Below are 24,305 nucleotides of genomic sequence, written 5' to 3' on the forward strand. Positions count from 1 at the left end.
TATGCAAAACAAGAGGGATTTCAGTACACAGCAGGATATTCACATTGGTAACCAGATATTTACATACACTTTAGGGAGAAAACATAAAACATTTTTACTGTACAACATCAATTTAGAGTAAACTTTTGTTTTAGATAAATATTGAAATATCTTTTGAATTAGTTAAATGTCAGAATAAAGAGAGACAGAGCTGTCTATTTTTTATCACTTTGATCAAATTTAGGAGTACATATACACTAAGTTTATTGTTAATTAATAAGAAAACTCCAGACGATTCCATTCTGAGCTGAAGAAGCTTCTGATAGGTTAGTAGAGTCCATGTGAGTAAATTGGTGGCACACCTGTGGATGCATATAAGGCAAAAAACTGAGCCTGTTTCTTTGAAATGGGAAAATCAAGAGATATCAACCAAAACACCAGAAAAAGAATCGTGGAGCTCCATAAATGTGGCTCAATTTTGAATACAATTTGGTGCCATTTGCAATTAAGAAATACAGATAGTTTCTCTCTTTACTCTTAAAGTTAACAAATATGTTTTTTTATATTTATCAATCTAAAAAAATAAACATTTAGTCTGATTTGATGTTACAATTAAAAAAGTGTTTGTGTTTTGATCTGAAGAGTGTGTAAATATCTGGTTTCAACTGTATATTTGATGATTGTCAGCACAAAGAGGGAGAGAGAGGAACAGAGAGGGAGATGGAGAATGAGGACAGAACAGAGATGGAACAAGAGCAGGTGAGACACACATGTTAGTCAAATGGTTGTTTACCAAGAGTATCACCGTATCATAGGTCCTCATGTATCTCGTACCTAGTGTTTCTTTTTAGGTTTGCTATTTTTCAAATTCTACATTTATTAAGTTATGCAGGCTTGTTTGCACAACAAGGCTAAATAATTATATAAACTTTTCTCAATCTAAATAGTGTACTTTGGTAGAATTAAAAAAATAAGTGTAGTGCAGGTCTATGATGATTTTTAGTGCTACTGTCATCTAGTTCTGATTCTGGTTCTGTCTTGGTTAAGTCCTCAGTAGTCCTGATTTTGAACTGTTGTAGTCCTGTTTTAATTCCGGATCAGTTCTTGGTCTGGTTGAATTGGGGTTTAGTCCTCGTGTCTTGATACAGCCCCGACTTTGTTCTGCCTTGCTGCTTAATTAAAAAACTAGTTTAAGGTGTCCTGCATATGTGATATATATTTTTCCCTATATGAAGTCATTCTTTTTTTAACAAAACTCAAAACAGAGCCTATTAATCTTTCAGTCATTTCTACCCCCCCCCCCCCAAAAAAAAAAAAAAATCCCACATGCATACTACCCTTTAGGGCTAAGCCCTGGGTGTTTCAAATGTCTGGCTCCGCCTCTGGTCTTCACACCTGGATGGCAGTGTGGTTGACTCTTACATTATCTGATTTTCATTCTGTAAAAGAGAACAGGCTGAAATTAATGAGTTACAGTTGTCATACAAACAGACAGCTGCAACTGAAACCTGCCACAAAACTGTTAACTGTCACTTACTTCCAGTTTTGAAATTAAGCTACATGTTTTGTTTGGTTTGCTGATCACATTATCGCCACTCAAAATTATAAAAAAAATAAATAGGAAATTGAGCATAATTGTACTCTCCATAAAGGGACCTGTTTTTACATTGAATTACAGCTCAGCTAAATGACAGTTCCACTGTAACCTATTATTTGCGGACAAAGAAAGGTAAAAATGTTTTTCTTGTGTATGTGGATAGTCACAATTTTTACGGTCTGAATTACTGATGAAAACTTAATCAGCTTAAGAGTCTTGAGTGATCAGTGATATAATGTAGCACATCACCAATATGCAGCAGCATCCAGCTCACAGAAACTCTCAGGAGGTTCAAGCAGCCAGTCTGCTTGCACAACTCAATTGCTTATATATGATAAAAAAAATGAGGAAAACCTTTTTCATTCTGGATATAAATTTTTTCTCATTAGTGAATATTTTAGAAAATGTTGTGACGATTTTAACCAAAATTAACACTATTTCAGCAACTCTAACTCATGTTGCAATTTGAAGAATTCAGAAAGCAAAAGAAAAAATAAAACAAAACAAAACAACAACCATAGTTTTCATTAGGCCAGCTCTGTCACTGTATCTGCGTTTGATTACATGACCCAACCACCCTTAAGTAGCTTGTACTGCATGCAGAGTTGACCTTTATGGAAGGGTTAAGTTTTGTCTACATATATTATATACTACTTATACATGAACACCTTTTGATGTGCACCTATTGTGTTACAACCTCATAATTCTGTGTTGACAGTTTTACGGACAAGTTGAGTAATCCAACTGGTTATTATTATAAGTTATGGCTCTTTCTGACAGCACTAACTGTCCAAAGTTGGAAAAAAAAACCTTAATTAGAGAGATTTACAGTTTATTTTTTGCACTGCAATCTGTTTTTTTATGTCATAAAAATATCAAATACATTAATTACTTCTTTGTAATTAATCTATCTAATTAATCGCTGTTCTTAGTAGAAGCGCTGAGTGTCTCTTTTTTGCTGCATGTTTACATCACACTAGATAACAGTTAGAAGGATATTTTCTGAGCCAAGGGAAGGCCGAACAGAATGCCCCAAACTACATAAATAGAATCAGTAGTCTGATAATATTAATATATAATATAATCAGGCAGGGAGGTGTTTTTGTCTCTTTCATTCCAGGAAAAGGAGCAGATAAGAGGTCAGAAGTGAGCGGACGTGAGATGAGGGAGACATCAGGACTGCCGCGTTGGTTGCAGGAAGAAGACAGTCATAGAAATAATGTGTTATTGTCGGAGTATAAAACTGTACGGGTCATCTTTTCGGTGAAGACAGATAGTTGTGTTCACAGAGAAGTCCAAGTGCTGAAAACGTGTAAAAAATGAATTTCAACTGCTGATGCAAATTAAAACTTTTTAATGACAGATATTTCTCCTGTACATCCTTTGAAAAAGTTGAACGTGACAGTAGGCATGTCAGCTTCCGTTGCATGGGAAGATGGAGGGGTTTCCACCAACATGGCACTTGGCACTTTGAGGCTGGTCCATGAGTGGGTCACTCTAATCACAGTGGGCTTCCCCTAGAGTGTGATTGTGATATTAAAATTCTAGGGCATTCTCCACTAGGTCTTTTTACAACTATATTTGGAGTGTATTTGAGAACTGGTGCCACAATGGTCACATCCCCTTTCAGTCTCCAGTGGGTGAGATTTTGTCATTCTTGTAGGACTTGACTAGACTGACTGGAAAATGTTTTCCACAGTTAAAGTGCATTTGGCTGCCATTCTTGCTTTTCCATTTAGGGTATAGTGATAAAATAGCCAGAACCCCTTGGTCTGCTGTTTTATGAAGGCGACCCGCAGGCTACTCTCCGTCTGTCACCCCCTTGGGACTCAACAATGCCAGTGAACCTCCGCACGAGGTTGATTTAAAGCATCTGTCTTTGTCTTTCCATGTTGCTAGCCTGTGTTACACATGTCAGTGACATTCATGCCATTTTAGTGCATCCTTCATGCACTCATTTTGCCCTTGGACAGATCAGATTGTTGCTGAAACCCGGCCAACCCAGCCTATGTGTCTAAAGTGGCTGGGTCATGTGTGCCTATTACCTTGACAGGATTCTCCCTGCCCTCCTTGTTCTTCTGAAGAGCAACACAGATTGCACATGCTGTGTCCTGTTTGCTTTTTGTGCGCTCATTTGGACAGGACTAAAAGTATTTTGAAACGTAACCAGCTTTTCATTTCATGGGTAGGCCTATCACTTAGAAACAGCTGTCACACCAATTTGTGCAGGCAATTGCTGTTGGGTCAGAGCTGTGGGCAGCAGAGGGCCTGTGGACTTAATTCATTCGTGGTCTGGCTGCATCTATACAGTAGCAAGCTGGTCTTCACCTCTTCACCTGCCTTCCTGTGAGTCTGCATATGGGTCCTAATCTCAATGACATTTATGACAAAATGAGAGTGAAAAGGTACCGACTTATGAAGGAGAATAGCTGCATGTCTAGCTTTGGATGTAAAGGGTGACTCATAGACATGAGAAATTCAATTAGCCCTATGTTTCCTGTGCCCTATGTGTTGGGTCTGTGTTTCCACAAGCCCCGCTGGTTTAGAGACTTATTCATCATGAAGAAAACAAGACAGTCAGCAATCGATCGATTTACTTGCAAGGCAGGCCTCGTTGGTATCTACCACAAAATGACCCCAAATCCGGCCTCCGCTTGCTGCCTTTTATTGGGAAAACAGTTCACACAATACACAATAGTTTACACGCACCTCGCCTCGTAACCCCCCTTGGTTACAAAGACAAGGCACTGTATGTATATGTGTGTGTGTGTGTGTGTATACATCACAAGAAACAGATCTTCCAGATAGGATGTATCTGCAATAAAACACTACATCCCCCCCAGAACCTCGAGAGGCAGGGGAGGGGGATAAAAGGATTCCTTTCATCACAGAGTTAAAACAATGTAGAGATGGTAAGCATAAAAATGACAACATTTAACAATTCACTTTAACACTATGCTTGTCCAAATGAAGACTTTACATCAGGGACCCAAGGTCCCTGATGTAATGACTGGCAATGACTCTTTTACAGCACTGTGGAGGAATTTTTACTCACTCATCTTGGCAGAATTGTATCAACTCAGCCACATTGGAGGGTTTTCAAGCATGAACCACCTTCTTAAGGTCATGCCACACCATCTTAATTGGATTCAGGTCAGGACTTTGACTTTGCAGCTCCAAAGTCTTCATTTTGTTTTTCTTAAAGCATTTACTTTTGGACTTGCTGGTGCGTTTTGGATCATTGTCCTGCTGCAGAGCCCAAGTGTGCTTCAGGTTGAGGTCACGAACGGATGGCCGGACATTCTTCTTAAGGATGTTTTGGTAGACAGCAGATCACTACTATCACCATATTATTTACTGTTGGTATGATATTCCTTTTCTAAAATGCTGTGTTACTTTTGTGACAGATGTAGCTGGACACATGGCTTCGAAAAACGTCAAGTTTTGTCTTGTCAGTCCGCAGAGTATTTTCCCAAAAGTCTTCAGGATCATCAAAATGCTTTCTGGCAAAACAGAGATGAGCTTTATGTAAACACTTTTTACACGTTTTACACTGCCATGCAGGTCACATTTGTCCAATCTCATCTTATTGTGGAGTTATGAACACTGACCTTAAGTAAGCAAGTAAGGCCTGCAGTTCTTTGGATGTTGTTCTGGGGTCTGTTGTGACCTCTTGGATGAGGTGTCACTGCACTCTTGGGGTAAGTTTGGTTGGCAGGCCACTCCTGCAAAGGTTCACCACTGTTTCTTGTTTTCGCCATTTTTATGGATCTTGTGCTCAGAGCTTGTTCCTGTGCTGCCATGATTAGTACCTCTGTGCTGTCTTTTAGTCCAGCTTTATCCAGCCACTGGTAGGACTTCTGGATGTCAGCCACTTCCTCTATCTGCCAGTGGTACATACCGTGCAGGGGCCTATCCTTCCATGATGGTTCCTCCTCTTCAATCTCTTGCTCCTCCTCCTGCTGCCCAAGGTATTCACTGAGGATGCGGTCGGTCCGTTGGGGCCATTTTCCTGATGTATTCGTGGATGTTTGTTGTCTTCTCCTGAACTGTGGTACTGACACTCACTACTCTCCGGCCTCCTTCCTTCCACTTAGCATATTGTCTCAGGGTGCTGGACTTGGGGTGAAACCCTCCATACATGGTAAGGAGCTTCCTCGTCTTAGATTTCAGTGGCTTCGATCTCCTCCTTTGGCCAGCTTATTATTCCAGCAGGGTACATGATCACAGGCAGGGCATAGGGGCTGATAGCCCGGATCTTGTTCTTACCATTCAGCTGACTCCTCAGGACTTGCCTGACCCTCTGCAGGTCCTTGGTGGTTGCAGCTTTCCTGGCAGCCTCTTCATGGTTTTCATTTGCCTGTGGGATCCCTAGGTACTGGTAGCTGTCCTCAATGTCTGCAATGTTGCCTTCTGGGAGTGTGCTCCTCTCGGTTCTGACTACCTTCCCTGTCTTTGTTATCATCCAATGTCATTTCTCCAGTCCGAACCGCATTCTGATGATCGTTGCTGTATATCCTGGTGCTGTGGATCAGTGAATTGATGTCTTGTTCACTCTTGGCATACAGCTTGATGCCATTCATGTAAAGGAGGTGACTGATCATTGTTCCATTCCGTAGTTGGTATCAGTAGCCAGTCTTATCAATGATCTCACTGAGGGGGTTCCTATGCAGAACAGCAGTGGGGACAGAGCATCTCCTTGGTAGATCCCACACTTGATGGTGACTTGTGCTATGGGCTTGAAGTTGGCCTCTAGTGTTGTTCGCCACAACACTAGTGTCGCTTCTGATGAAGGCTCTTAGGGTCCTGTTGATCTTGCACAGTTCTAGGCATTCATAGGCCTTCTTGTAATCCATCCAGCAGTGCACAGTCTTGGCTGGTATTCTTGCCATTTTTTTTGTAACCCCGCTCATGTATTGAGCCATGCTCATCCTGGGTGATATGATGCCTGACAGGAGCTTCCATGTTCCAGCAGGTTATTGGGTGGATGGAACTGGTTCTATTCTGGCTGCTCGTGGAGTACAGTCAGCTTCTTCAGCCAGTAGGCATGAAACATGTTTTGGCCTGGTGATTTCCAACTCTTCATACTGGAGAATATCTCCCACTGTGATGGTTACTGGAGCCTGTTCAGGGAGGTTGTTGTAGCCTGCACTTAGATCCACTAGTCACTGAGCATCCTGGATTGCGTCCTTCTCAACCAGTTAGGGGGTTGCGTCCTTCTCCCATATGCTTCCAGTCCTGTTCCAGTCCAACCTTAGTGGTGCTGTTCTCATATTGTTCCCCACTGAGAGTACACCTTGGTACGATCATTGTTCTATCGCACTTGGGACTTGGTACCCAATCTCTGGTGGGCGTGATAAAATTTCCCCCCTGACCTATAGTTCTGGCTGCTCATTGCTGTAGCATTTGTGTTGTACCCCATCAATCTCTAGCCGTGAAAGATTCAAAGATTCCATCGGGCCCTCATCCTATTCGTGTAACCCCTTCTGCTGGGGTTACTTGCGTAGCAGCTTCCAACAGCATGTTCAACAATATGATACAGCAGAAAGCAAAAATATTCAGTTCAACCACTAAGGGTTTACAAAATGCGTGTAAAAAAAAAAAAGCACACCGTATACAGATTTTTTTAAAAAAGAACAAAAAGACAAAAGATTAGAAAAAGAAAGAAAAAATATAAAAAAAAAATAGAAAAATAAATTGACCAATATTACAAAGGAGAATTAAAGGAAAATACTGGACAATAGCAAACACAATATTAAGGGAATATGGGGTATATTGAATATTATTATTAAACATATTTCTGCACAACAAAGTTATCCTCAGTATTTTATTGATAATGGCATCATAGAGGACAATGCTGCTGATGTAGTCAAGAGCTTCAACAGTTATTTTGTAAATGTTGGACCAAATCTGGCATAAAGAATTACAGAGCCTCTGTTGACTCTATCTAAAGCCTGATTGATAGGAATCCTAACTCAATGTTCCTTACAGCATGGGAAGAATAAGAAATAACTCCTGTCATAAATAAGTGTAAATACAAATCCAAAATACTAAAATTCACTTATCTAGTTCATTTTCACACTGCACAAGTTGAATTGAAAGCCTTTATTGTCATTATACATAGTATAACAAGATTTAAAACAGCTCTATAAAATTATGTTTAAAGCAATAACCAACCTACTTCCAGACAATATTCTAAAAGGGATGGGAAAATACAATCTGAGGAGGAAAATAAATGTAAAACATCCCTTTATCTGTACGGTTTTAAAAAGTTGTTGCATCTTGTATGTGGAGTATACCTGTGGAAAAGACTGGGTAAAAAGATGAAGCAAAATCCCAGTATGACTGTTTAAAAAGAGGCACAAAAATATGTTTTTCACAAAGGACAGGGAGTATGTAGGCTTGGACCTGGTGCTGTCACCCACTATTCGTGTGTGTGTGTGTGTGTATGTGTGTAAACATATGTTTGTATACATATATGTATATATGAGCATGTATGTATTAAATATTTGTAAATATGCATAACTCTTAACAGTATATTGGGATTATAAAACCATGTAACAAATTGGAAGGATTTATGAAAGGATAGGGCATATACAAGGAGAAAAAGGGATTGATTATTAGTAGAAATATTAGTGGGATTAAATAAGCTTATGCTTCTTCCTAGTCCTTTTTCAACATGTTATTTATTATGATTATCTTGTTTTCACTATGTTTTGTTTTGATTGTGTTCTTCATTGCTGTTATATTATTTTTTAACATGTACAAAAAAATCAGACATTTGGCTAAGTGGTAAAGTTAGCCTGATCCAGACATGTAGCAAAAATTATGTATGTATTTACATTGTGGGTTGGGTTTTTTAAAAACTTAGTCCATTAATCTTTAAATCTTCTGCCTGCTTTGGTGTCTTTGGTTTCAAACGATGCAGGAACATAGAAACAAAATAAAAATTCATGTTCAACGCATTTTTAATGATTCTGTCTTGCTGGTTGATTTCTGTTAGTTAACAGAAATCAATAGTTTTATTAACTCTGTTGCTGTTCAGTGTCCTTTCATAACACAAATACATCACAGTGAAAATATTGTTTTATTGTGACAAATTAGTTTGGTTTAAGCAGTGTATTTAAGGTTTGATTCAAAAAGTTTGGAAGACAGCATTAGACAACATTATCCAGGGAAAAGAAGGTATGCTATGTAATCCAACAACTGGAAGTGCGAGCAGTACTCATCAACAACCATAAAGTGCATAAATGTTCCTGGGGTTAATGTTTTACTTATAGTGAACATAACACACAGTACTTTACAGCAGTTACACCCAGCACCTTCTTTACAAAATATTCTTTAAATTTTGATGATGGGAAGAGTAAATACAACATCAGGGCGCTCACAGTAATACTAAAAGCAGACATTTGTTTTTTTAAACAGACATGAATTTATTAGTTGAAGTTGCTGTTTAGCTTTAAAGAACTACCAAATGAGTTCAGCAGTGGTTTAGTGGTTTTAGAACAAACTGTATTTTTGATTTAATATAAGTTTATTAAAAGGCTTTTTTCATATTTTTAAGTTGAGGCAAAAGTTTGATGCAGGTGGGCTTTAATAATGATATAAGCTCTCTATATTTTCTCTTTAATTACACAAATAAAATAAGGTTGTTATCATCATTTGTCTTTGGACTGAACACAGAACTAAGCACAAATGTTCCTAATTGCTTCCCATTAGATTTTTCCTAGTGTACTCCATTTTAAGCCCCTGTAAGGAATTTAACTAATTCAAACACTTTACATTCAAACAAATTACACCGAAACTATGAGATGAAATATTAACAAATGTTAACAAAGAAAAGTCTGGCTCAATTATCTAATTTTCAAGGGTTTCACTTATTTAGTTTATTGCTAAAATCTTTTTTTCTACATTGACCACACAGCAATCATCCATTGAAAAAGTAGAATTGTTTCAAGGAACAAATAAACTCTTTTCCAGTTTGTCCAGGCCATCTTGTTTCTGAGTCACAGATGGGAGGAGGTGGAGAAGCAGAGCTTCAGGGTGAAAGGGCTGGAGCTATCTGCAGGTTGGAGAAAAGATGTTGACTTTATTGTGAAAGACCACTCCTGACATTCAGTTTAACATCACAAACATATGAGACACTTTGTATTGTCCTGAAGTTTGAATAATGCCTATCTGTTTGATGGTGTTCTATTTTCTTTACTTAATTTTTTTTACCCAACCTATGTAAAGCCTCATCTAATAGTGAACACAAGCTGTTGCTTGTCCAATCTCATATGAGAGGCTGCACTCTGCACTGACCATGCTGAAAGAAAGGGGAACTGAACAAAACATTATACCTTATGTTAGAGTGATTAGGACCTTGAAACCCATTCATCTTGTCTGTTAACTTCATCCTTCATTCTAGGTAACTAGTCTTAATTTGTCTTATCTATTTTTTCTAACTTGAAGACAAAATAATTAATTCTGATTGTTGTAATTATCCTATTTCAGTAATCCTTACTGCATGACTTTATTTTATATTATATATATATATTATTATATTATATATTTTACTATAATAAGCTGTGTCTTGTCATCCTCTTTCCCCTTGTCGAAGATCACTAGAGTTACTAGGAAAAACACACTGTCAGTGTCCTGTGTCACACTCTGTTGTGACACAGGACACTGACAGTGTGTTTTTCCTAGTAACTCTAGTGATCTTCCTCGTGGTTAATAGTTTTCAGTTTACCCTTTTGAATTTATGTTTCTTTTTGATTATTGGTACCAGCCAATAAACATTCTGCTTTAAGTCTGACTCAGTCATCCTCTGCATGTCTTGGACCCTCTTTCACACTTTCTGAAGCAATATCAGAACATGTCTTTAGCAACTGGTTTCACAGGGACTGCCAGCAACCTTCAGCAAACACTTCAAAAGTGGGAGAATATTCTCTAGACCTGTGACTGAGGCCCTCAGAGAAGCTGCTGCTGTCAGCAGTTCTGATACAGGCTGAGAATCATTTGAATACTTACTGGGTATTCGGATCTGGTGGTGGTTGAGGACTGTCAGAGCCTCCACAGCTTCAGTTTTACTGTCAAACTCCAACAGACCAGACAGAGTCTTTGAGCTGGCTGCTTAGAGGAAGAGGAAGATGGGGGAAAGACGGAAATGTTTATAACAACAAAAACCACACGTGTACACACTGAATGATATCTCCTGATACCTGGACCTGAGGAGTTATTATCGCTGCTTAATTGGTTAAACTTACGTTTGGCATCAAAAACCTTGAACTTAGAGAATGCTGAAATGTTGTATTCAGTACAGAGCTGTTGGCAAGAAAGATAGAAAAGCATTTTTAAAAGCAATTCCTGCATTTTCTTTTGTTAATATAAAACCAAACTAAAACTTGACAAAAAGTGTTGGTTGTCAATGTTGGTTGTCACTGCTAAAAATACATTTACAGTAGTGATCTTAAGACCACAGGCAAAACTGAGTAACTCGAAGATTAAATCTGCCTGAACAAGGTTATAATGATGGTATACTAGGTTTATTGACATCTTAAAATATCAAGATGTACCGTGTGTAAAATCAAAACATTTACAAAGTTTAATTTACTGTTTATTTTATTTTGTATATCTATATATAGTCAAGATGAGGATTTGACTATATATATAGTAACAAGTCTATTCCATCTATTTATTCCATAGTAATTATTTGTTGTCTATTCTGTTACGTACACTGAGCAGAAAGAAAATAACTTGAGCCCATTTCTTTTTATGTGTGAATAAAGATGCTTCCAAACAAACAACCAACATACCACTCATTATCTTTGAATGATCCTTTCAAAGTTCAAGGCGTGCCACAGTGGAGCACATACTTGTCTACTTAGAAAGCTCACTTGGAGTAGACATTAAGTCTAGCATTTCTCCATTGAAATAATAAGCCTCATGCAGGTGTGGCCTTGCCTTTTGCAACTGGTGTTGATTGAGGTTTGGTGGGGCATTGTAGAAGTGCAGCACAGTAGCGGGTGGCTGGATGATGTTCCTGCTGCTCTGTGCACTGCTGAATCGGTTGTTCCTTGTTAGACTAAAGTCCTGGTAGCTGCAGGTGCCGTCACCCAGCTCAAAGACCTGACTGGGAATCACAGCCTGTTGCTTGGACACACTGAGCAGGGTCAGATAAAGGGATGTGTGATAGACAAAGTATTGTAAGGACATGTTATCAGTGTGAGCCAAAATCCCATGCGTCAGTCTGCTTGTTAAGGTTTTTTCTACTTTCTGTACAGTATGATTTCATGGAGGGGGGATACCTTACCAATCAGAAGAGAGTTGGCTTAACATTAAAAAAGTGAACTCAAGTGGCTTGTTTCAGGTAACAGATAAAATAGATCTCCTTTAAGTTCTGGGCAGATAGTCACTGACTGAAGTAATGAAAAAATATAATAATGCAGTATTTCTACAAATTTGCAAAGGCTGGAACAGCCCAACATATTTTATAAAAAAAATAGAGGCTAACTCCTGTTATTTATGTAAAATACAAGTGACAGCTTGTAGGAATTTTCAGTCCTTGGAGAGTTCTTGGATATCAGGTCTTAAAAAAAACGCGTTCCTTTCCTTTATTTAAACATGCACGTCTCTTCTCAGTTTTGACCTATGATCATGACATGAATATCACTAGAGCCAATGTCAGCGTCATGTACTTTTAGCTAGCAGTTAAGATATTTTGTTATCCGGTCGTTAAGTCTGACGTCACTAGCCGTGTCTGGGCCTAAACTCCGCTGCAGGTACATATATCAAACGATCACTATGGCATTACTGAGAGTTGAAAAACTGTCTAAAGTCTTTCATCTTTAATAAAATGATCAGTGTTCTGCTCTATCAGGTGTAACAATTGAGTTTAACATCCAGGCATCCATGAAAACGGAATTTATGACATTTAACGGAGTTAGAAGTTAGCAGGAAGTTAGCTCGCTAGCTTCTATCTAAATACAATATACCATGTCCTGACCAGAGATGGGCAGTAACACGTTACTTGTAACACGTTACTGTAATCCGATTACTTTTTTCAAGTAACGAGTAAAGTAAGGGATTACTATTGCAAAAACGGTAATTAGATTACCGTTACTTTCCCGTAGGAACGCTGCGTTACTGCGTTACTAAAACCGTGATTTTTTTGCGAGAATGTCTCATGACAGTGACGTAAGCAAGTGCGTCGTTCGTGACAACAGCTGTGTGCAGATCAACAATATCGAGTGCGGGAGAGAGTATGAGCATGCAGCGTTTAAAGCGTGGAAGTACTGACCTTACTTTAAGTTTGATTCCATAAAAAGTGACAAAAACATTAGCGTCCGTTGTGTGTGGGAAGAAAACTTCTTTTTACAGCGAAAAAAACCCCCTAAACTTCCAAGTGAGCACCGAGTGCGCTACGACGTAATGGGAAATTCACAGAGAAACTCGCGGATTCTTCCACTGACCGCTGCGGCACACCTGCACCAGGGTAAACCTCCGCCTACCCTGCTCCTGCTTTACAGGTGAAAATAGAGCAAAAGGACCACTAGTCTTTGACTTTATTTATTTTCTGCTGTGTTTTACTTGCATCTATTTGAAAGAGTGAGTGTAAACACAAAAAAAATTTTGCTTGATGCATGAAGTTAAAAGATTAAAACTAATAAAACAAGTTTTAAAAAGGGACTTTTCCATTTGATTACATTTTGTATGATGGATTATGTAGAAAAAGTAGAATTGGGCTGAAAGATCTATCGCTTTATCACCTATTCAGGTTGTAAATCGTGTTTTTAAAAAGTAACAAAGTAACTAAGTAATTAATTACTTTTGAAAATAAGTAATCAGTAAAGTAACGGGATTACTTTTTTGGGGAAGTAATCAGTAATTAGTTACTGATTACTTAAGTAAGTAACTTGACCAACACTGGTCCTGACTGCGGGGTTTTGGAAACAAATTAAAATGTACAGCTCTGTTATCACTTCCAACATAGATGAAGAAGATATACTAGCTGGTATATAATGATGTGCTACGTGACCGCTAGCGACACAGCTATGTTAGCATAATATAAACAAGCTAACTTTTTTTCCACTCGATAAAAGTTAACATGAGTGTTCTCGGTGGTCAGGGACAAATGTAATCGCATGGCAGGATGCTGTAAAAGGACCAAACTTCAGCCAGGAGAACAACTGAGATAATCCATCCACAATATGAGGTTAGTCATTCATATACTGCTGCATGGGCTGGGCTGTAGTTACATCCTAAGGTTTTAAAAACTGAGCTTAAATAAATGATTAGCGGTAATAAAAGAGGGAGGTCAACAGTGATCACTGACTGTTTTAGGAGCTTTTTGAGATTAAATAGAAGAAAATACAAAACATTAAACATGTTAACAACACAAAAGCCATATTAAACGCAGACTACTTTAGGCCCGGAAGTAGGATTCGTCACATCATCACTTAACGACCGGATAGACTACATCAGACTCCCTACCACAAACCCCAAGTGTCTTCAAGTCTGAAGCATGCATATTTAGTGCTTACCAGACGTTGAATTTCTTGCCAAATACTTTGATACCATTTAGGTGAGTCACAGCTCGGTCCACAGCATACTCATCACCCATCTCTACCAATGCTGTGCCTGGAATGCTTTTCATGAACTTCACCTGCAAATACAGAAGATATTTTCTTTAGCTGAAGAGCTACCATTTTGCAGCATGCTAGCTGCTGATAACTGCAGTATTTATTTATTTTGCATGAGTGTCACCATCCCCTTAACCCTGCCCCTACTCTCTCTACTGCAATTTTTTAAATCATTAATATTGAAACTAAAATATATTCACGTGCTCTGAATATAAAAAGCCATGGGTCACAGGAGGGATGAGATGTTGATTAGCGCAGGCTTGAAATTACATGCTATTGATGCCCAAATCACCCACCCAAACAAACAGTGGATGCAGCTTGAAGGAGAAGCACAGTGAAGTGGATAGCTACAAACTGCAGGCTAATTAGTGTTGTTGAAGACGTGTAAGAAATCAGTACTTCAACTTTTACTTGAGTAGTTTTTAACAGTAGTATTTGCATAGTACAGAATGTCTGTACTTTTGCCAACTCTGCAAAAGACCTTTTAAGATAGAAGCTACTCGCTTTTCTTTAAATGGCAGGTCAGTTGCTCATTTTTTTAAAAAGTAGTCCATTTCCATTTTAACTGCCTTACTAAGTCATACATTTACAGAGCACCATTCCTCCTTAGCAAACCATTTATGAATACAGATATTATTATGATAATGATAATAAATATGATTGTGATTATAAACAGCAATGATGCAGTTGCAGTGATAGCTGTACATAGTGACACCAGTATAGCAGTCACAGAAGTACATGGTGTAACAGTAACAGATGGATAAACATGTGTACATTTATAAATGACATACTGAGGAGGTGTAAAGAAATATGTACATGATGACTTAAGGACTTTCTAATACCGTACTAATGCTTAATAGTGGGACATTTTTATAAAGTGCCACCAATACAGTAAATGAACTTCGTAGACAGCTAATCTGTGGCTGTAAAAAAAATTTGAATGCATACCTTATTTCTCAGTACACCATCTGGGGGAACACCTCTTTAATTAATTAATTAATTAATTAATACATGCATGGTTAAGGCATACATGAGAAGTTAATACAGATTGATGATGGTCCATGAGATTTTGCTTGTTTGTTTTTTCTTTTTTTATTAAGTTCAAACTGGCCCTGTGTTCACTGCCTGGCACTGTGGAACCCAACTTGCATTTGATCTCTACAGGCTAGGCAAAGGCACCCTGACTATCCATAGGTATTGGAATTAAATCCTTCACCCATTGTTGGACCCTACACTGGAGCATGGGTCGTAGGTTGGTCTTGGTTCAAAACAATGCCTGCTCTCATATGGCCAGAGTAAACAGGGAGTTCCTAAAGGACACCTCTGGGGCATTATGTTTTGGTCCATTTTACACCCCCAGGTTGCACCTCAGACTGTTCAGAAGCTCAGTGATGTCCTGGTCCAAATGTGGGAGGAGATTCCCCAGGACAACATCCATTGTCTCCTTAGGAGAATGCCCCAACATTGTCAGGCATGTATACAAGCACATGGGGGTCATACAAACTACTGAGTGCCATTTTAAGTTGCTACAAAATGGACTATTGTGCTGCATCTTTTTTCACATTTTCATTCTGTAAGCTGCTAATTTTCATTTCCATCCAATGATGTGGCATCCTTTTGTTCCAGTATAGCTATCCAGAATTATTTTTTTTTCCATTGAGATCTGATGTTTTCTTTTTTTGAGCACTGTAAAAATAAACTAAATCATACATACCTAGAACATAAGTTATGATTAAGATTTATTAAAAGAAAATTATAGGAACTATTGTACAATATATGTATTTTTATATCAACATGACCTCTAAAAGTCAGAGAGTATCCTTACACACCTTCTCGACATTGCCGTAGAGACAGAAGAGGTTGAAAATACGGCTGCAGTTCATCTTAACAGGATGGAGACCGCTCACCATGGTGACAGAGCTAGTAATGCTTTTGCCAAGGAAAGAGGAAGAGGATGTGGGGGAGGTCTTCTGGAGTAGCGGGTAAGAGATCCTCTCTTGCACCTCCTCGCTGTACCTCCAGTTCTGGCTTTTAGCAGGTAGAGGCAAGAGGGGCCAGTGTGTACCTGCAAAGATACGCACAGATACTCAGGGGATATTATGTGGTACAGTGGACTCACAGTAATTGCAGTGAAACAAGTGGAAGAAATAACATTACCACCGCCATTAGATGGATGCTCTCCCAATATGGCATGACGTTGTCTCCCCTTCCCCCGCTCTGTAACAAACAAACAAAGTGCTCAAATGTTGTGATACAGTACTATTAGGTCTTTAAGATAAGATAGGGCCAGATTATTCAAGAACTTGTATGTGAGGACAAGGATTTAAAATTTGATTGTAGTTCAAAGAGCGAGCCAGTGAAGAGAAGGCAGTATGAGAGAAAGAATATGTTATCTCTTTCTGGCACCTGTCAGTACTCTTGCTGCAGCATTTTGGATCCACTGAAGGCTTTTCAGAGAGTCTTAAGCGCAGTTGGATAATAATGAATTACAGTAGTCCAGCCTAGAAGTAATAAATACATGAACTAGTTTTTCAGTGTCACTCTGAGAAAGGATGTTTCTAATTTTAGAGATATTGTACAAATGAAAGAAAACAGTCCTACATTTTTGTTTAATATGCACACTGAAGAACATATCCTCTGGTCAAAAACAATTTTCAAGATTCATCAGTGTTACTGGAGGACAGGGTAACGCCATCTAGAGGTTAGATAGCATACTACAGGGAGTGCAGAATTATTAGGCAAGTTGTATTTTTGAGGAATAATTTTATTATTGAACAACAACCATGTTCTCAATGAACCCAAAAAACTCATTAATATCAAAGCTGAATGTTTTTGGAAGTAGTTTTCAGTTTGTTTTTAGTTTTAGCTATTTTAGGGGGATATCTGTGTGTGCAGGTGACTATTACTGTGCATAATTATTAGGCAATTTAACAAAAAACAAATATATACCCATTTCAATTATTTATTTTTACCAGTGAAACCAATATAACATCTCCACATTCACAAATATACATTTCTGACATTCAAAGACAAAACAAAAACAAATCAGCGACCAATATAGCCACCTTTCTTTGCAAGGACACTCAAAAGCCTGCCATCCATGGATTCTGTCAGTGTTTTGATCTGTTCACCATCAACATTGCGTGCAGCAGCAACCACAGCCTCCCAGACACTGTTCAGAAAGGTGTACTGTTTTCCCTCCTTGTAAATCTCACATTTGATGATGGACCACAGGTTCTCAATGGGGTTCAGATCAGGTGAACAAGGAGGCCATGTCATTAGTTTTTCTTCTTTTATACCCTTTCTTGCCAGCCACGCTGTGGAGTACTTGGACGCGTGTGATGGAGCATTGTCCTGCATGAAAATCATGTTTTTCTTGAAGGATGCAGACTTCTTCCTGTACCACTGCTTGAAGAAGGTGTCTTCCAGAAACTGGCAGTAGGACTGGGAGTTGAGCTTGACTCCATCCTCAACCCGAAAAGGCCCCACAAGCTCATCTTTGATGATACCAGCCCAAACCAGTACTCCACCTCCACCTTGCTGGCGTCTGAGTCGGACTGGAGCTCTCTGCCCTTTACCAATCCAGCCACGGGCCCATCCATCTGGCCCATCAAGACTCACTCTCATTTCATCAGTCCATAAAACCTTAGAAAAATCAGTCTTGAGATATTTCTTGGCCCAGTCTTGACGTTTCAGCTTGTGTGTCTTGTTCAGTGGTGGTCGTCTTTCAGCCTTTCTTACCTTGGCCATGTCTCTGAGTATTGCACACCTTGTGCTTTTGGGCACTCCAGTGATGTTGCAGCTCTGAAATATGGCCAAACCGGTGGCAAGTGGCATCTTGGCAGCTGCACGCTTGACTTTTGTCAGTTCATGGGCAGTTATTTTGCGCCTTGGTTTTTCCACACGCTTCTTGCGACCCTGTTGACTATTTTGAATGAAACGCTTGATTGTTCAATGATCACGCTTCAGAAGCTTTGCAATTTTGAGACTGCTGCATCCCTCTGCAAGATATCTCACTATTTTTGACTTTTCTGAGCCTGTCAAGTCCTTCTTTTGACCCATTTTGCCAAAGGAAAGGACGTTGCCTAATAATTATGCACACCTGATATAGGGTGTTGATGTCATTAGACCACACCCCTTCTCATTACAGCGATGCACATCACCTAATATGCTTAATTGGTAGTAGGCTTTCGAGCCTATACAGCTTGGAGCAAGACAACATGCATGAAGAGGATGAAGTGGACAAAATACTCATTTGCCTAATAATTCTGCACTCCCTGTAGTTAGATAACATACTTGTAAGGCCAAGTACAATACCTTCAGTTTTATCTGAATTTAAAGGAACGAAATTAGTGAATGCTGCCTGGTTTTCAGTCCTAAATATTACTTAAGTCCCGGTACAAGCAGGATTCAGGATTCATTGCACTAATGTTAATGGTAACTTGGTTATTTTGCTGCCTCTGCTTGGTGCTGTTGAGCCAAATAGACTCAGTGTGCTAGTGTGCCAAATGGGATCTCAACTTATTTAATACCCCTAATAAGACAAAAAGTAAATGTGGAGAAACTACTGCTCTTATGTTATTTTTGTAGTGGTTCATACCACTTGAGTCTGTCACCATTTTGTGTATCCAGCCGTTTCCCCTGATTTTTTTTCTCTCTGAATGTAAAGCACAACGTATGTACCTCCAAGTAAAAACGATGAAAAGCAGTGAGAAAGTTCTATATTCAGAAACCTATAAGCACCAGAATGTAGCTGAAAATAGATGTCAATATTTCTTTTCTTCAGTTATTTGAAACATGGAGTATTTTAGTACTAATAGTACTGCTGTGTTTGCATTACAGCATTACATCACATCTATTCTATATGACTTAAAACGGTTAAGATATGGCATGATTTTCTCACCCAATAAAGGAATATTTAGTATATCAGTCTACTCTTCATTTTGACTTTTCTTTTTACCAATATAAGTAAGCCTTCAGACAAACGCAGTAGTACCAATATAGTAAAAGAACAATATTTGTCTCATGTCCAAAACAGCCTTATATACTGTAAAAAATACTTATCTTTGAGATGAAGATATGAATTGATATAGAAATAGAAATATAGAAATAAATGCAACTTGAATCTTTGCTGAAGTTCAGTATTTAAAACTGAGCTAAATTTCACTACTGCGAATTTTAAATCTAATTTATTAATACAAGAATTTTATCTTTATGCATATTATATTTGCAAAGTACGATGACACTAGTCCCATGAACATTAGCTGCTACTTACTAGCTAATCTTAAAATTAACAGTCACGTTTTCATGGTCTTGTGCTCTCTCATCCTCAGATACTTGAGATACCAAAAAAAATCGCATACACCAAATCCTCAAATGACCTGGCCTTCACGGTTTACATAGGCTGGGTTCTTTGAGGATGCAGCCCTTTAATTGGGACACACCTTATCAGTCTTTTGTCCTTTTAATGTCATCTTAGTGCATTGACATTTCCAAGCTCCTCCTGAGGTTTTCCAACTGAACTGGAGTAAATTTACTCTGTTTATATTTACTCAGATTGCAAACAAAATGTATTGTGCTTTATAAGACACATTCCTGCTGTGTAAAAAGAAGATAATAATGTTCACTAGAAGGAATAAGTAAAATGTCAACATATTAATTTTACTCGAAGTGAACCATCCATCTTCTTCCGCTTATCCGGGCCGGGTCGTGGGGACAGCAGCCTAAGCAGAGAAGCCCAGACGTCCCTCTCCACAGCCACTTCCTCCAGCTTGTCCGGTGGAACTCCCAGGCCAGCCGAGAGATATAATCTCTCCAGTATGTCCTGGGTCTGCCCCGGGGCCTCCTCCCAGTGGGACATGCCCGGAAAACCTCGCACAGGAGGTGCCTAGGAGGCATCCTTGTCAGATGCCCGAACCACCTCAACTGGCTCCTTTCAATGTAAGGAACAGCGGCTCTACTCTGAGCCCCTCTGGCAGAACTTCTGAACCTATCTCTAAGGGAAAGGCCAGCCACCCTTCTGAGGAAGCCTATTTCTGCCGCTTCTATCCACGATCTTGTTCTTTCGGTCACTACCTACAGCTTGTGACCATAGGTGAGGGTAGGGACATAGATCGAGCAGTCAATTGAGAGCTTCGCTTTTACACTCAGCTCTCTCTTCTCCACGATGGAACGGTACACTGTCCGCATCCCTGCAGCCGCAGCACCAATCTGTCTGTCGATCTCCCGCTCTCTTCTCCCAACTCACTTATGAACAAGACCCCGAGATACTTAAACTCCTCAACCTAATCAAATTCAGCACCAGGTGGTGAGTTGGATGAGGTGGCGGGGGAGAACGCTGGACAGACCTGGTGCACCTAAACGTATAGTGAGGGTGTGCTGGGAATGTCTGGCAGAGGCCCCAGTCTGTGAGATTTACAACGCACACCTCCGGCAGAGCTTCACCAGCATTCCGAGAGAGACTGCGGACATTGAGTCTGAATGGACCATGTTCAGCACTTCCATTGCCGAAGCCGCTGCACTGAGCTGCAGCCGCAAGGTGGTTGGTGCCTGTTGTTGGTTAACCCCCAAACCCAATGGTGGACACCAGAGGTGAAGGGAGCCACAAGGCTAAGAAGGAGTCCTATCAGGCTTGGTTAGCCTGTGTGACTTCAGAGGCAGCTGATATGTACTGACAGTCCAAGCGTGAAGTGGCTCGGGCAGTGGCTGAAGCAAAAACTCAGGTGTGGGAGGAGTTCTGAGTGGCCATGGAAAAAGACTTTCGGACTGCCTCGAAGTAAACTTTAAAGAATATGCTTAAAGTGCTGAAAAAAAAAATCTATGGAGAACTGTTTCAGGAAAAACAAACAAACAAACAAACAAACAAAAAAATCAGATGTGCACATTTCTCTACATTCCCAGTAGGTCAGTAAAGGCAGTTGCTCATTAAAATACTAAGATCAGCCATCTGCCAAACAAAACAAAACAAAAACTGCTGGTCAAAAACAAAACCTCTGTTTCTATGCTCTATTATCATAAACATTCATGTTCATGATAATGGGAAAAAAAACACTTGGAACCAGCTGCCTCACCATCACTACAACTCCACTGAGTATGACATCCAGAATACGTCATTGTGTGTATGTGTGTTTGCTTTCATTGATCGGAGATTAAAAGAGGGAACACTACCTCGGTGCAGGAGGAAGGGTTTGGTGTAATCCCAGCTGGTGTTGTTGTTGCAGATGACGTTCAGTCTGTTGGGCTGCAAGGGGCAACAGAGCACAGCACCTCTTTTTAGATGTGTGTTCATGTGCATGGGCATGACTGTGTGAGTGTATGTGCATGTGTTTACCCGAGCGTATTCAATCTTGAGTGTGCAGCAGCCAGCATAGATGTCAGCTCCATTCAGAGCCAGTTTGGCCTTCTGAGCATCCTTTACTGACTCAAATGTTAACAAGCTTGTTAAGGTTGACTCATCAGGATCAGCAGAGAAAAACAAGACTACCACAGCCCTCAAGATGATGCACTGTCAGGTTTAATGAAGTGAACTTTGATCTGGCATCAACAAAACACATCCAGTTAGCTATAATCCTCTTCTACCATCCTGTGTTCATTATTTTGTATCCAAACGAGTCTATTAAGCTCTGAACTGGAGCTTAGAAAAATGAAAACGCATGTTGGCATTTCTCTGCTAATCTGTGATATACCCCAAACACACATGCAATTGTGTGCGCACACACACACATACACACACACACACAACACACACACACACACAGAGTCAGGATATTCAACCATGGCCTGGATGCCGTTGCGTTTGAAGATGACAATACGTAGGACGTTACCAACTGGGTTGCACACAGTGTACAACACATCCTGAGAGAAAGACAGAGACCACACTGTAAAAACTGCAACGTACTTACTGGTCACCAAGAAAATGGACTTAAGAAAACGGAAATGGAAAATGGGCTTTAACACTTAAAACCTTTACATTTATGAGCTAATTTTAACTAAAAGTTAAAAGCTTACATTATTTTACAAATAAGCAGTGAGACATTAGCACTAATCTAAATTACAAAGATATTGTTGAGGATGTATACACAGATAAAAAATGTATACACAGAGCAAAGGCACAGAGGGTTTGTTAATAATAGATGTCTGACAATGTAAGCTTGTATCTCTTTATCTCAGAAGGCAGGGTATAGACTATGTGCACGTTAGCATATGCTACTTCCGGTGCGGAAACTCCTGTAGGGAGCTTTGTTTCCGGTGTCCTATTCGCTCCTTGTTTACGGTCCAAAACAAGTTAAGCAAATGAATGAATCAAGCGGCGATTTACATTTCAATAGATGTCTTGGGCATTTACCCAATATATCTGTAAATGATGTTCATCGACTTGTCGATATTTTTTCCCTGCGCCTCAGGGCAAAAGAGAAAAGGGATTCAAATGTTATATTTCTCAGCTGTCCCTCGTTTATCGCGGGTGTTATGTTCTAAAAATAACCAGCGATAGGTGAAATCAAGTAGCCAATTTTATTTTTTGACGGTGCAAAACCGGGTCACGGGGGCAGCAGCCTAAGCAGAGAGGCCCAGACCTCCCTCTCCCTCTCGGATAAAGCGGATGAAGATGGCTGGACGGTGCAAAACGTTTCGTGGACATCGTGGACATACGGTACTGCACTTCAGAGTCACACTGCTAGCGATCGATGCAGCGATTCTGTACTGTACAGGAGAGACGTCACGGAGGAGATCGTCTGCAGCAGATCAGGACGCAGGACACAATTTGACATAAAAAAAAATAAGCATGCAAACTTGCACTAAAAAATCTGCGAAACAGCGAGGTGAAAGGTGAACCGCATTATTAGCGAGGGACCACTGTAATTTTGAAGGTAAGTCACAACATACCCTTCGTAAATACTAATGTATAGAAACCGTTACCAGCAATCATTCATTTTTTGTGTGGCTTTTTTCACGGTTTGTTAACATGCTGTGTAGGTGTGTACTTGACTAGCTGACATCAACATAACGGGGGAAACATCTGGCTTGACTATTGTTCACCTGTAGTTTGAATGCTGAACATTTGCCTGTTTAAATCATAAGACCAGTCACTATACAGAGATGTGCTTCTGAATGTGGACGATGTGTCTTCTGCTGCAGTGATGCAGTTCTGCTTGTGTTGAGTGATGTAAACAACTGATCGATCTAAACTCTTTAAACGTCAAAATTGATCATTAGATTTTTTTATGACACAACAGTAGTGAGCGTTCCCACCTTCTCCTCTTTGTAACTTAACGCGATCTTTCCATTTTCGAGTTTTGGACATGATTTTGGCGTATATCTTCGAAGTAGCGATTGACCGCAAAGTAAAGCTACCAGAAATGTACAACTCCACATCCGGTCTCAAACCAGGAAGTTAGCATTTTCTCATGCACAGGGTCTATTCCTGAGGCAAACATTTTAAGTAATGTACAATGACTGTAATCATTATTAACACAGGAGCAGGCGTCCTTGAAGGGTAAAAAGAGACCTGGTTAAAGAGTTTTAGCTCAGATAGCAAAAAGTTTCTTTTCTAACACAAGTTGAAGATATGGCAAGAGTCTTAGGTGGGGTAAAGGACTTACAGTGGTAATGGGATACAGAGGGTTCTGTATGGACAACAGGAGGACTTTGTTTCCACTGGAGGGGTCGTCTGTGTTGGTGGGTCTGGTGATTCTCTGGCTGGTAGAGAAGTTAAAAAAAGCCTGCTGCTCAGCGACGTAGACAGCATCACGGGTTCCGAATGACACGCAGCGCTCAGCACTCTCCACGCTGTCAAATTCCACCAGAGCCTGACGCTTGAAAGGCATCATCATTACATAACTGCCGATAGCGGAGACAAATGTGAAGGTTAGAGAAGGTGAGCAAGTAAAGTAAAAGTATGTACATTTTTATTTCTATAGCATCTTTCAACATAAACATCACCAAGTGCTTCACAAGAAATTACCATAGTGTCCCAGAAGAGTTAATGAAATCCAAGTCGAAAATGATGACTACTGGCACAAGCTGCACTTTGAAATCATTTCAGCAGGTCACACAGCTATCAACTTTTGTAACCTTGCATGTTTTGCCATTGCTGCAAAAGCAAG

General features: G+C 39.7%; 1 protein-coding gene across 1 annotated transcript in view; it reads right to left on the reverse strand.

Moving 5' to 3' along the window:
* LOC146386226 (heterogeneous nuclear ribonucleoprotein L-like) overlaps positions 1-24,305 on the reverse strand; it is a 55,312-nt gene that overhangs the window by 4,483 nt on the left and 26,524 nt on the right. The window contains exons 3-13 of the mRNA XM_084932312.1: positions 23,802-24,039; positions 21,969-22,056; positions 21,533-21,627; positions 21,370-21,442; positions 16,360-16,419; positions 16,032-16,267; positions 14,104-14,225; positions 11,525-11,723; positions 10,828-10,885; positions 10,592-10,690; positions 1,317-9,638 (exon numbers count right to left, since the gene is read on the reverse strand). Coding sequence (XP_084788438.1) covers positions 9,583-9,638; positions 10,592-10,690; positions 10,828-10,885; positions 11,525-11,723; positions 14,104-14,225; positions 16,032-16,267; positions 16,360-16,419; positions 21,370-21,442; positions 21,533-21,627; positions 21,969-22,056; positions 23,802-24,039 — 1,324 coding nt within the window. The 3' untranslated portion in view covers positions 1,317-9,582. The remainder of the gene's footprint in view (positions 1-1,316; positions 9,639-10,591; positions 10,691-10,827; positions 10,886-11,524; positions 11,724-14,103; positions 14,226-16,031; positions 16,268-16,359; positions 16,420-21,369; positions 21,443-21,532; positions 21,628-21,968; positions 22,057-23,801; positions 24,040-24,305) is intronic.

Source organism: Perissodus microlepis, chromosome 6, assembly GCF_051167445.1.
Source record: "Perissodus microlepis isolate ML-2025 ecotype Zambia chromosome 6, ASM5116744v1, whole genome shotgun sequence".
NCBI lineage: Eukaryota > Metazoa > Chordata > Actinopteri > Cichliformes > Cichlidae > Perissodus > Perissodus microlepis.